The sequence below is a fragment of the Artemia sp. Qi Xiang Cuo genome, chromosome 7 (genome assembly GCF_049724085.1).
Source record: "Artemia sp. Qi Xiang Cuo chromosome 7, ASM4972408v1, whole genome shotgun sequence".
Classification (NCBI taxonomy): Eukaryota; Metazoa; Arthropoda; class Branchiopoda; order Anostraca; family Artemiidae; genus Artemia; species Artemia sp. Qi Xiang Cuo.
Genome location: NC_142800.1, coordinates 9,453,372 through 9,466,711, shown reverse-complemented (window position 1 = coordinate 9,466,711; position 13,340 = coordinate 9,453,372). Strand labels below are relative to the sequence as shown.

Genomic DNA, 13,340 nt, shown 5'->3' with positions numbered 1-13,340 from the left:
AGTCAAAAGAGACTGGAGGGCTACTAACCTCCCTGTCACGCCCACCTTTTCCCCAAACACATCCAATCAAAATTTTGAGATAGCCGTTTTATTAAACGTAGTATTAAGTTCTGGAAATTAGGTCTTTGAGGATGACACCCCCCCACAACCCTCAGGGCAAGGGTTCTAAGTTATGCCCTGGGGGTATATAAGGTTTTGTATGGACAGTGTTGTCGTAGAAACTTCAGAAAGGGCACATTCGATTAGAAAAGCTCCCTTTTTAAATGGCGAGTTCTCTTTTTATAGTCGAAAGTGATTCTAAGGCAACTGACACCCCTTCCACGCCCACCATTTCCCCAAACACATCCAATCAAAATTTTGATATAGCCATTTTGCTCAAAGTAGTTGAACGTTCTGGAAATTGTATGTTTGAGCAGGACACTCCCCCCATAGTCTTCAGGGGCAAGGGTTATAAGTTATGCCCTGAGGGCATGTGGTTTTTATGGAAGGAATGCTCGTATAAACTTTAGAGAGGGCTCATTTAAATTGGAAATCGAAAGTTCTAGTTCATTTTTAAGCGTCAAACGATATTGGAGGGTAACCAGCTTCCTCCCTCCCAAAAAAAACAACCCTTTTTTCCCAAATGCATCCAATAAAAATTTTAAGATAACTATTTTGTTAAAACTAGTTCAAAGATCATACGACAAAAATTCCGGTGTCGACACAACCCACCAGTGCTCGGGCGCAGGTGTTGTAAGTTGAGCCCGGGGGGCATATATGGGTCTTATGGAAGGGATGTTCGTATTAACTTCAAAGAGGGCTCATTTGATTGCAAAATGAAAGCTCTAGTTCACTTTTTAAGAGTTAAAAGAGATTTGCGGGCACCTAGCCCCCCTTCCCTCCACGCCCTTTTTGCCTCCAACCCATCTGATAAGAACTTTGAGACAGCCTTTTTTTTTAAAATAGTTCAAAGACCATATAATGAAAACTCTGGGGTCGACACAGCCCTCCAGGGCCCGAGGGCAGGTGTTGTAAGTTATGCCCTGGGGGAATATATGGTTATTATTGAAGGGATGCTCGTAAAAACTTCAGAGATGGTTCATTAGATTGGAAATTGAAGGTTCTAGTTCAGTTTTTAGAGTCGAAGGAGACTGGAGGGCAAATAGTCCCCCCCCCCAAACCGTTTTTCCCCAAATGCATCCAATAAAAATTTTGAAATAGCCATTAAGTTAAAAATTGCTCAAAACTCAGATAACAAAAACTCAGGTGTCTTCAATACCCCCCAGGGCCTGGGGGCAGGCGTTGTAAGTCATGCCCTGGGGCAAATATGGTTCGTATGAGCAGGATTCTTGTATAAACTTCAGAGAGGGCTCATTTGATTGGAAATTGAAAGATCGAGCTCACTTTTTAATAGTCAAAAAAGATCCGAGGGCAGCTAGCCCCCCCCACGCGTTCTTTTTCCATACCCATCTGATGAAAATTTTGAGATAGACATTTTGGTAAAAACAGTTCAAAGGTCGGATAAGAAAAAACCTGGTGTCAATACAACCCCCCCAGGGCCCAGGGGAAAGCGTTCTAAGTTATGCCCTAAGGGCGTATATGGTTCTTATGAAAGGGATGCTCGTATAAACTTCAGAGGGGGCTCATTTGATTGGAAATTGAAAGGTTCTAGTTCAATTTTTTAGAGTCTATAGATATCAAAGGTCGGCTAGCCCCCCCTACACACCCCTTTTTCCCCATGTCCGTCTGATAATATTTTTATAATACCCATTTCATTAAAAGCAGTTCAAAGGTCAGATAAGAAAAATTCCTGTGACGACGGAACCCGCCAGGGCCCGGGGGCAGGCGTTATGAGTATGGCTTTAGGGGCATATATAGTTCCTTTGGAAGGCATGCTCGTATAAACTTTGAAGAGGGCTCATTTGATTGGAAATTGAAAGTTCTTGTTCAATTTTCAAGAGTCAAAAGAGATCAGAGGGCAACTAGCCTCCCCCTCCTCCACGCCCTAGATGCATCAGATAAAAGTCTTGGGATAGAAATTTTGGTAGAAATAGTTCAAAGTTCAGATAACAAAAAACTTCAATGTCGATACAACCCCACAGGACCAGGAGGTAAGCGTGGTCAGTTATGCCCTGGGGGCATATATGGTTGTTAGGGAAGGGGTGCTCGTATAAAATTCCTAGAGGGCTCATTTGATTGGAAATTGAAAGTTGAAATTCACTTTTTAAAAGTGATTGGAGGGCAGCTAGCCTCCCCCCACACTCTATTTATTTTTTCCCCAGAGGCACTTCACATAGAAGGGGTCGTCGTATAAACTTCAGAGGGGGCTCATTAGATTGGAAATCGAGAGTTTTAGTGCCCTTTTTAAGAGTCAAAAGTGATCGGAGGACAACTGGTTCCCCCCAAGCCCTTCTTCCCAAAATACACCTGATAAAAAATTTGAGGTAGCCATTTTGTTAAAAATAGTTCAAAGACCATTCAACAAAAACTCCTTTACGTATGGCCATTGCGTGAAAAATAGTTCAAAGGTCAAATAATAAAAACTCCTGTGTCGACAACCCCCCCCCCTCGGGCCCGGGGCCGGCGTTGTAGGTATTGCTCTGGGGGCATATATGGTTCTTATGGAAACTTCGGAGGGCTCATATGATTGGAAATTGACAGTTCTCGTTCATTTTTTAAGAGTCAAAAGAGATCGGAGAGCAACTAGCCCCCCCCCCTCTCCACGCCCTATTTTACTCAAAATAATCCGATAAGAACTTTGAGAGAACCATTTTTTTCAAAATAGTTCAACGGTCAGAAACCGAACACTCCGGTGTAGATACAGCCCTCCCGGGCCTGGGGGCAGAACGTGGCCGAGCGGTCCAGTGTCAGTCGGTGACTAGTATGTACGGGCTGTTCGAATACAAGTCAGAGTGTACTAGGTAAGTGACCGTAAAAGGGGTTTTTCATTTTCTCGGAGTGTCAATAGATAGGAGGTCACATATCCCCTCCCCCTCCACGTCTTTGGGTTTATCGGATGGATAAACCCATCCGATAAAATTTTGAGATGACCATTTCGTTAAAAATAGTTCAAACATCAGATATTAAAACTCCAGGGTTGACACAACTCCCCAAGACCTAGGAACAGGCGTTGAAAGTTATACTCTGGGGGTATAAATGGTTCTTATAGAAGGGATGCTCGTATAAACATCAGAGAGGGCTCATTTGATTAAAAATAGAGATTGATAATGATTGAAAAGTTCTAGTTCACTTTTAAAGAGTCAAAAGAGACAGAAGCTTAATGGGTCCCACCACGCCCTTTCATCCGATAAAAATTTTATATAGCAATTTTGTTAAAAGTAGTTCAAAAATCAAATAATAAAAACTCCGAGGTTGACACAAACCCATTTTTTGACTTTGATATTGTTACTTTGATACCAGTTTTGATACTTTGATGAATATTTGATATTTTTTTTTAAGTTAGATTTTGAAATAAGAATTTTTTAAAACTTTTTTGAACTCAAAAACGAACATAATTAATTAAAAAAACTTTCCGAAAAATACGTTTTTCAAAGAAAAGTAAAGGCCATTTTAAACTTAAGCTCAGCAGATACAAATATCTTTTAAAATTCAAACTCAAAACGACCAGAAATTACTATTAAAGAATAAATGAAACCGAAAACGAACAGAAATTAAATTAACAATCATAGCAAAAACTTACAACAAGTAATAATATAAATCAACAAATGGATCTTAAAGCGAGTTATGCTTAGATTTAATATGAAAATCAAGCTTAAAACGAAAAAAATAGTTTCCTATTGAAGTATAAATGAAACTTAAAACGAACAGAAATTAAACAAACAATCAATGCAAACAAACATGCAATAGATGTTAATGTAAATTAATAAATAAATCTTGAAACGAGTGTAACTTAAATTGAATATGCAAATCAAGCTTGAATAGAAAAAAATCACTACAAAAAAGAGTTTGGGTATCACCTCCGTCTGTTTCTGTAAAAGCATGAAATATGCCGTACATTTCGTAACCTGCTAAAAACCGACTTTGCGGTGAACAGTTTCGAACAGCATAAACAGCTTGAAATAGACCATTTGGTGTGTAATTACATTAACTGCTTAAAGATCAAGAATTTATTTCGCTGTAATTGTATTTTTATTTTCAATGCTGTAAGAACTGGAAAAGAAAATATTTATAATATAATTTGTTTACAGTTAAGCGCCAATGACGCAGTAGGCTTTTGGTTTTTATTTACAGTTAGGAAAGGAGGCAGTATCCAAACACTTGTTTGTAGTGAAACTATATTCGTCTTTAACAACTTTAAAAAGAGCTAAATAAAAGAGCCAATAATTTTATTGTTTATTTTCAATATTAAGTACAAAAGAAAATATTTATCATAAAATTGGTTTTCAGTTATTTTTCATTGAATATACCAAAAAGGGTGTTTCAAGTCTAAGAAGAGGGTCTAAAAATCTAGGGAGGGTCCCCCTCACTTCGCCTCTCTCAGTTGACGCGCTTGGTTTACATGTATTATTCTGATGGATCAAAGGGTTTGGGAGAATTGGGTATTAACTGAAATAAAAACTCTTTACATTTAGAATATGCCGATGATTTTATTGTCCTAAGTTTTGGTGAAAGTATAGGCAAATAATAGTACTAATTACAAATTAAAAGTACAATATAATAAAGTAAACACAATATTGTATTTTACTAAATAAAATACAATAAAGTAAATAAAATATTGTATTTTTACCAATTAAAATACAATATTAAGTAAAAGTATAGGTGAATTCAATGGACTTATAGGAGTTTTGGCGAGTCCAGAGTGCGACAGCAGGTTTAAAATAAATATTAAGAAGACCCAGTGCCGAAATTAGGAATAAATGGGGATGAAAAGATGATATTAGTTACCGAGGAGGTCGGTCTACATTATTCATAATGAGGGAAGACACGGTGAAGTTGTAAAAATTAGCGTACCCACGCTGGGTGATCTTTTAAAGCTGAACAAAGTTTAAAAAAATGAGAAGATTCTTTAAACTAAGATCAAAATACCAAAAGCCATTGATAGAAATTAAAAGTCAGAATTGTCTATAGATTCTTTGGTGCCCATTCAAGGGACTGTCAAAGAAAAAGAAGAAGATCAAATCTTCTTCTATGAAAGAAGAAGTTGTTCTAAGAATGTTTGATTCCACTTTCTAAATCAATAATGAAAGAACGGTTAAGCTAAATTAGTCTGTGTTTTACTAAGAAGATTGACGAACTGTATACAAGTTTAGCATGCAGGGGTAAAAACAACGTCATCAAATGGAAGGTCAGGGGTGTGAAAAAACAAAGTATGAAAAAATGAAGTAAGGAAAAAGACGAAAGTCAAACGAGGATAATTTTCAGCCAGTGACTATAGCGAAAAAGATCATATTTCGGCAAAAACTTCACTAAGCCTCCCTCAATGATAAAAAAACAACAATAGGCACAAGTATATTATACAAGGGAAAAAAAGAAGAAAACGACATGTATAGTCAGAGTGGTATCAGAACTTATATAACATAGTACGAAAAAATGAAGAAAGAAAAACGACAAAAATCAAACGAGGATAATTTTCAGCCAGTGACTATAGCGAAAAAGATCATATTTCGGCAAAAACTTCACTAAGCCTCCCTCAATGATAAAAAAACAACAATAGGCACAAGTATATTATACAAGGGTAAAAAAAGAGAAGAAAACGACATGTGCAGTCAGAGTGGTATCAGAACTTATATAACATAGTACGAAAAAATGAAGAAAGAAAAAAGACAAAAATAAAACGAGGATAATTTTCAGCCAGTGAATATAGCGAAAAAGATCGTATTTCGGCAAAAAATCCACTAAGCCTCCATCAATTATAAAAAAACAACAATAGGCAAAATTATATTACAAAAGGGAAAAAAAGAAGAAAACGACATGTATAGACAGAGTGGTATCAGAACTTATATAACATAGTACGAAAAAATGAACAAACTAAAAAGACAAAAATAAAACGAGGATAATTTTCAGCCAGTGACTATAGCGAAAAAGATTATATTTCGGCAAAACTCCACTAACTCCACCTCAATGATAAGAAAAACAACAAAAGGCACAAGTATATTATAAAAGGGAAAAAAGAAGAAAAAAAGCATGTATAGCCAGAGTGGTATCATAACTTATATAACATAGTATGAAAAAATGAAGAAAGGAAAAAGACAAAAATAAAACGAGGATAATTTTCAGCCAGTGACTATAGCGAAAAAGATTATATTTCGGCAAAACTCCACTAACTCCACCTCAATGATAAGAAAAACAACAAAAGGCACAAGTATATTATAAAAGGGAAAAAAGAAGAAAAAAACATGTAAAGCCAGAGTGGTATCAACTTATATAACATAGTATGAAAAAATGAAGTAAGGAAAAAGACAAAAATCAAACGAGGATAATTTTCAGCCAGTGACTATAGCGAAAAAGATTATTTTTCGGCAAAACTCCACTAACTCCACCTCAATGATAAGAAAAACAACAAAAGGCACAAGTATATTATAAAAGGGAAAAAAGAAGAAAAAAACATGTAAAGCCAGAGTGGTATCAGAACTTATATAACATAGTACGAAAAAATGAAGAAAGAAAAAAGACAAAAATAAAACGAGGATAATTTTCAGCCAGTGACTATAGCTAAAAAGATCGTATTTCGGCAAAAACTTCACTAAGCCTCCCTCAATTATAAAAAAACAACAATAGGCACAAGTATATTATAAAAGGTAAAAAAACAAGAACACGACATGTATAGACAGAGTGGTATCAGAACTTATATAACATAGTACGAAAAAATGAACAAACTAAAAAGACAAAAATAAAACGAGGATAATTTTCAGCCAGTGACTATAGCGAAAAAGATTATATTTCGGCAAAACTCCACTAACTCCACCTCAATGATAAGAAAAACAACAAAAGGCACAAGTATATTATAAAAGGGAAAAAAGAAGAAAAAAAGCATGTAAAGCCAGAGTGGTATCAGAACTTATATAACAGAGTATGAAAAAATGAAGTAAGGAAAAAGACAAAAATCAAACGAGGATAATTTTCAGCCAGTGACTATAGCGAAAAAGATCATATTTCGGTAAAACTCCACTAAGCTGCCCTCAATGATAAGAAAAACAACAAAAGGCACTAGTATATTGTAGAGGGAATAAAGAAGAAAAAAACATGTATAGCCAGAGTGTTATCAGAATTTATATAATATAGTATGAAAAAATGAAGAAAGAAAAAAGACAAAAATAAAACGAGGATAATTTTCAGCCAGTGAGTATAGCGAAAACGATCATATTTCGGCAAAACTCCACTAAGCCGCCCTCAATGATAAAAAAAAACAACATATCAGAACTTATATAACATAGTACGAAAAAATGAAGAAAGAAAAATGACAAAAATCAAACGAGGATAATTTTCAGCCAGTGAGTATAGCGAAAACGATCATATTTCGGCACTCCCTCTAAGCCTCCCTCAATGATAAAAAACAACAATAGGCACTAGTATATTATAAAAGGGAAAAAAGAAGAAAACGACATGTATAGTCAGAGTGGTATCAGAACTTATATAACATATTACTAAAAAATGAAGAAAGAAAAAAGACAAAAATAAAACGAAGATAATTTTCAGCGAGTGACTATAGCGAAAAAGATCATATTTCGGCAAAACTCCACTAACTCCACCTCAATGATAAGAAAAACAACAAAAGGCACAAGTATATTGCCATTGCCCACCCTAATGTTTATGGGGGGCCCAAGCTTCCTCCCAAAAAGGCCTTTTTTTCTTTTACAAAATATACAGGAGCAAAATTACAATTAGCGATTAGTCAAATTTTGAAACTGCTACATTTATATGTAGATTAACTTAGATAATAGTGAGATTAATAGAGCAACTGGGTCGTGCACAAAACTCCACTAAGCCGCCCTCTATGATAAAAACCCAACAATAGGCACAAGTATATTATAAAAGGGAAAAAAGAAGAAAACGACATGTATAGTCAGAGTGGTATCAGAACTTATATAACATAGTATGAAAAAATGAAGAAAGAAAAAAGACAAAAATCAAACGCGGATAATTTTCAGCCAGTGATTATAGCGAAAAAGATCATATTTCGGCAAAAATTCCACTAAGCCTCCCTCAATGATAAAAAAACAACAATAGGCACTAGTATATTATAAAAGGGAAAAAAGAAGAAAACGACATGTATAGTCAGAGTGGTATCAGAACTTATATAACATAGTACGAAAAAATGAAGAAAGAAAAAAGACAAAAATAAAACGAAGATAATTTTCAGCCAGTGACTATAGCGAAAAAGATCATATTTCGGCAAAACTCCACTAACTCCACCTCAATGATAAGAAAAACAACAAAAGGCACAAGTATATTATAAAAGGGAAAAAAGAAGAAAAAAAGCATGTAAAGCCAGAGTGGTATCAGAACTTATATAACATAGTATGAAAAAATGAAGTAAGGAAAAAGACAAAAATCAAACGAGGATAATTTTCAGCCAGTGACTATAGCGAAAAAGATCATATTTCGGCAAAACTCCACTAAGCCGCCCTCAATGATAAGAAAAAACAACAAAAGGCACAAGTATATTCTAAAAGGGAAAAAAGAAGAAAAAAACATGTATAGCCAGAGTGGTATCATAACTTATATAACATAGTATGAAAAAATGAAGAAAGAAAAAAGACAAAAATAAAACGAGGGTAATTTTCAGCCAGTGAGTATAGCGAAAACGATCATATTTCGGCAAAACTCCACTAAGCCGCCCTCAATAATAAAAAAACAACATATCAGAACTTATATAACATAGTACGAAAAAATGAAGAAAGAAAAAAGACAAAAATCAAACGAGGATAATTTTCAGCCTGTGAGTATAGCGAAAACGATCGTATTTCGGCAAAACTCCACTAAGCCGCTCTCTATGATAAAAAACAACAATAGGCACAAGTATATTATAAAAGGGAAAAAAGAAGAAAACGACATGTATAGTCAGAGTGGTATCAGAACTTATCTAACATAGTATGAAAAAATGAAGAAAGAAAAAAGACAAAAATCAAACGCGGATAATTTTCAGCCAGTGACTATAGCGAAAAAGATCATATTTCGGCAAAAACTCCACTAAGCCGCCCTCAATGATAAAAAAAACAACAATAGGCACAAGTATATTATAAAAGGGAGAAAAAGAAGAAAAAAACATGTATAGTCAGAGTGGTATCAGAACTTATATAATGGTCAGGGACTATAAAATAAAGAGGTGGGGATGTCATGGAAGGGAGCAGAAAGTTTAATTCTGAATCCAGTAAACTGGAAGAAGAGCTTGCGAAACTTTACTGGCCTTATACGGCTTGGACTTGAGACGAACTTTTAGTATTAGTAGTGGATGAATGTCCGTTGTCTTGATTATTTCTGAAATCTGGTTTTGGTTAACTTGATATTGCTTCCGTTTACTTTCACCCCTTGCTGTAGTTGGTTCTGCAAAGTGAATCACAAAAGGGTGGTTCGCTTGTGCCCCCTGTAAGTCGAAAACTTGTATTCTTTCAAGGACATTTGTCATTTAAGTCTCGTCATATTATGATACTAAATTGTTGGATTAGAAGCACAGTTCTTCTACGCCCTATGATAATTGTCACTGTGGCCGCAGGACAATCTCATTGAGTCGGGATTACAACGAATAAGTATTGTTTACCACAATTCAAATTACCACAAATATGAAATTATCACAATTGAAATTACCACAAGCAATGATTATTGTTTTACTGTCCCCCTTCAACCCATCTCCTTAAAGACTAGCATTATTTACGCTTTACTGAACTTTTAGCTTCACTCATAGTGCTCACGATAGGAGTAGTTTCAAACTTTGTCTTTATTAAAGCGTAAATAATCCGTAAAAACTGTTTAAAAAATACAACAATTTTGGTTAGAACTGTAGTTCTCAGAATTTATAGGCGTCAATTCACTCACTGTGATGTCAATAAAAATAATGTGTTTCTTTAGATGTGCAACCAGTGCTGTAATTTCTCCAAAATCCTGGGGGGGGGTTGGAGCCAATTTTCCCAAGTCAAATGAAAATGACAGTGAGAACTGAAAAATGAGCCATACATTACCATAAAGACAAAGATATACTAAAGAAAACTGACCTGTTTCTCTGGATGCTTGAATTATGCAAGCTTATCTTAGTTTTGATAGGATTTTTTTGCAGAAACTTAATTTCAGCTGGGGGCGGGGGCAAAATTAAGTCGAGGGGTGGGGGTTGGGCAAACTTGGGTCTGGGAGGGGCAATTTTTCTGCTAATAATAATTCAATATATTTTATTTTAGGATAAATAACTGTGTTGGTGAAAGGAATCAGAAGTATTTTCTACAATTTTTAGTATACGTTGGTGTTGTGGCGTTCTACGCAGCTGGTCTAGTCGTTTATGCGTGGTTTGGGGAATGCAGAGATTGCTTCATTGAAAGTATTTCATTCCAGCATAGAGTGTAAGAATGATTCACCTTTTTTTATTAGTAGTGATTTTTGGTAGTGAGTTGTGAATGCCTTTTATCGTCAGTAATGAGCAATTAGTTACTATATTCGGTTAGTTAAGTAAGTTTCGTTAGCGTTAGTGAGCTAACGCTAGCGCTTAGAGTGTAATGCTTTTTCTGACGGGTAATCGTGTCGAACCGATGGTCCTAGAAGATTGGGAGAGGGCTCATTGGAATAGGTATGCAACGTCTTAGTGCTTTTTTTAAGTGACAAAAATATTATGCCACAGGAAAATAGATATGTCTTCTGTTAGTAGTAGTAAATAGTCAAACAGTTCGTGGTAACGAACTGTAAGTAAGGAGCTACCCGGCTCAGTAGTAACCGAGACTATAAAAAATGGAATTTTGATACCAGAAGATATATCAAAAGAATTGGCTTTTTATGCTGATTTCAAATATATAAATTTAATTAAGTTTAGTCTTACCTATCAAAGGTTACGACCCTGAGAAAATTTTTCTGATTTCCGCAAAAAGGGGGAAATACCCCTTCAAAGTCAAGTGATCTTAATGAAAACCACACCATTAGATTCAGCGTATCAAAGAACCCTACTGCATAGGTTTCAAGCTCCTCTCTGCAAAAATGTGGAATTTTGTATTTTTTGCTAGAAGAAAGATCACGGATGCGTGTTTATTTGATTTTTGTTTTGTTTTTTTTTCCTAGGGGTGATCGTATAGACCCAGTGGTTCTAGAATATTGGGAGAGGGATCATTCGAAAGAAAATTTAAAATTCTATTGCCTTTTTTCAGTGACCAAAAAAATTGGAGGGCAACTAGCCCCCTCCCTCGCTCCTTTTTTTCCAAAATCGTCCGATCAAAATTTTGAGATATCCATTTTGTTAATCATAGTTGAAAGGCCCAATAACTTTGGGTATAGCATGACCCCCCCCCACAGGCCAAGGGGACCGGTCTCTAAGTTATAAAATTTGTCCATTGTTTGCGCATAGTATTTGTTATTGGGAAGTAGGCATGCATTTAAGCTTCTTACTGTATTCAAAACTGCGTTACTCCTTTAAGTGTTCTTTTTAGCTTCTTTCTCAAACTGCTACGACTTGTCTAATGATTATAATTTAAGGTGCAAGGTGAGGTATCTTGACGTTTCCAATGTTATTTGGATTCCGTTGAGCGTTTTTTGTTTAGTTAGTAATTCACTTGTTTTTAGTCACTTGTCTTGTTTCACTTGACTCAGGGTGTAAGCTGGGTGATAGCTCACTATGGCATCAAGAAGCAGCAGACGTGCTTGTGCGGCTGTCGGCGAGGTTCTACTGGGGTTCATGTGGTTTTCGGTGCGGTTATACTGGGGCTCGCGCGGTTCTCTGGGTGTTCTATTGCGTGCACTCGTGGGGCACAAAATATTGATTCTGAGGCGATGGTCATTCCAGGAATCCACCAATGGGCTTGAGGTTTGTTTTGGCGATTTTTTGCATTGATTTCTTGTAGCCTGTATAGTATTTTACACCTCAGAGGTGGTGGTTGCAGCGGAGTGCCTTTGTGATAAAAGAATCGCCAGGTCTGCGACAGGTTTGACCAAACAGGGAGAGGTGGTGGCGGTGGGGGATTGTTCTTAGGTCATACTATATCTGCTTCATTGTTTTATTGTTCCTTTGAAACTCGGTTATGGAGATTCTGTCTGGTTATAAGGAGTTTGGAGTCTGCATTTTAAGTTTTTAATTGTAAATAAATCTCAGCCGAGTTTTCATATATATATATATATATATATATATATATATATATATATATATATATATATATATATATATATATATATATATATATATATATATATATATATATATATATATATATATATATATATATATATATATATATATATATATATATATATATTATTTATGTATCCATCATAGGATTTTGTTAGGTCATTAAGTTGTTATTAAAAATTAAACAAGAAAAACGGGTTTTAATTTCTATAAAGCAGTGAATACAACACATTTAAATAAACACAAATACTCCGAATATTTCGGCCCCACATCCGGGAGCCTTTCTCAACGGGAAAAAAAATATTCTTACATAAACATAAAAAACATACTAATCAAAACAAAAGAAAAAATATAAATAAATAGGAAAAGAAAACTCACATGTTAAATAAACAAAACTCCATACGGCAGTGAATGAACTGATTCTTTTCCTCACCTCACCTAGAACTGATTCAATGTAAAAACTACCCAACTCTGAAAGAATAACACTTGAGCCAGTTTACCTCCAATAATTGCATAACCACAACTGTCAACAAAGCCCATTCACTTTTAAGCCTAATTTCTAAGAACTAATTTCAACCAATCCTCTTTAACTAGCAAAATATAAATACATACTGAACAAGTACTGACAAAACTCTCCAAAAGTGACCCCGCGTACCTCAGCGTCTCTTGAGGGTAAATGTTGTACTACTTAATCGCTCCGAGCCAATAAATTAAATTTAATACAGCTTTTACGGAACAAGTATAATCACCTACGGAACTTGTGATTTATTCGCCAGGTTCGCATAGGTATGGAATCGTCTCCGGAGACGCGGACAAAGGGTCACTTTTTTTGTGTGGAGAGGATAAGTTGTATCAGTACTTGTTCAGTATGTGTTTATACTTTGGTAACTAGGCACCTGATTGTTTCTAAACCAACTCTAAATTCAAAAAATATAAAAGGAAGAGAAAAATACATCCAACAAGCTACCTCAAAATATCGTTCAAAATATCTTGATAATTTTTATTATACTTATTTAAAAGTTGATTATATTGAAAACTAAGCTTTTTAAATTGTCAAGCAAGTTTATTGGCGGAAAACCTCTTACGATTA

At 35.3% G+C, this 13,340-nt stretch overlaps 1 protein-coding gene across 1 annotated transcript in view; it reads left to right on the top strand.

The window, feature by feature from the left end:
• The window catches only part of Dnz1 (DNZDHHC/NEW1 zinc finger protein 11), a 51,435-nt gene that overhangs the window by 15,306 nt on the left and 22,789 nt on the right, over positions 1-13,340 (top strand). The window contains exon 4 of the mRNA XM_089091371.1: positions 10,329-10,487. Within this exon, the coding sequence (XP_088947497.1) occupies positions 10,329-10,487 (159 nt within the window). The remainder of the gene's footprint in view (positions 1-10,328; positions 10,488-13,340) is intronic.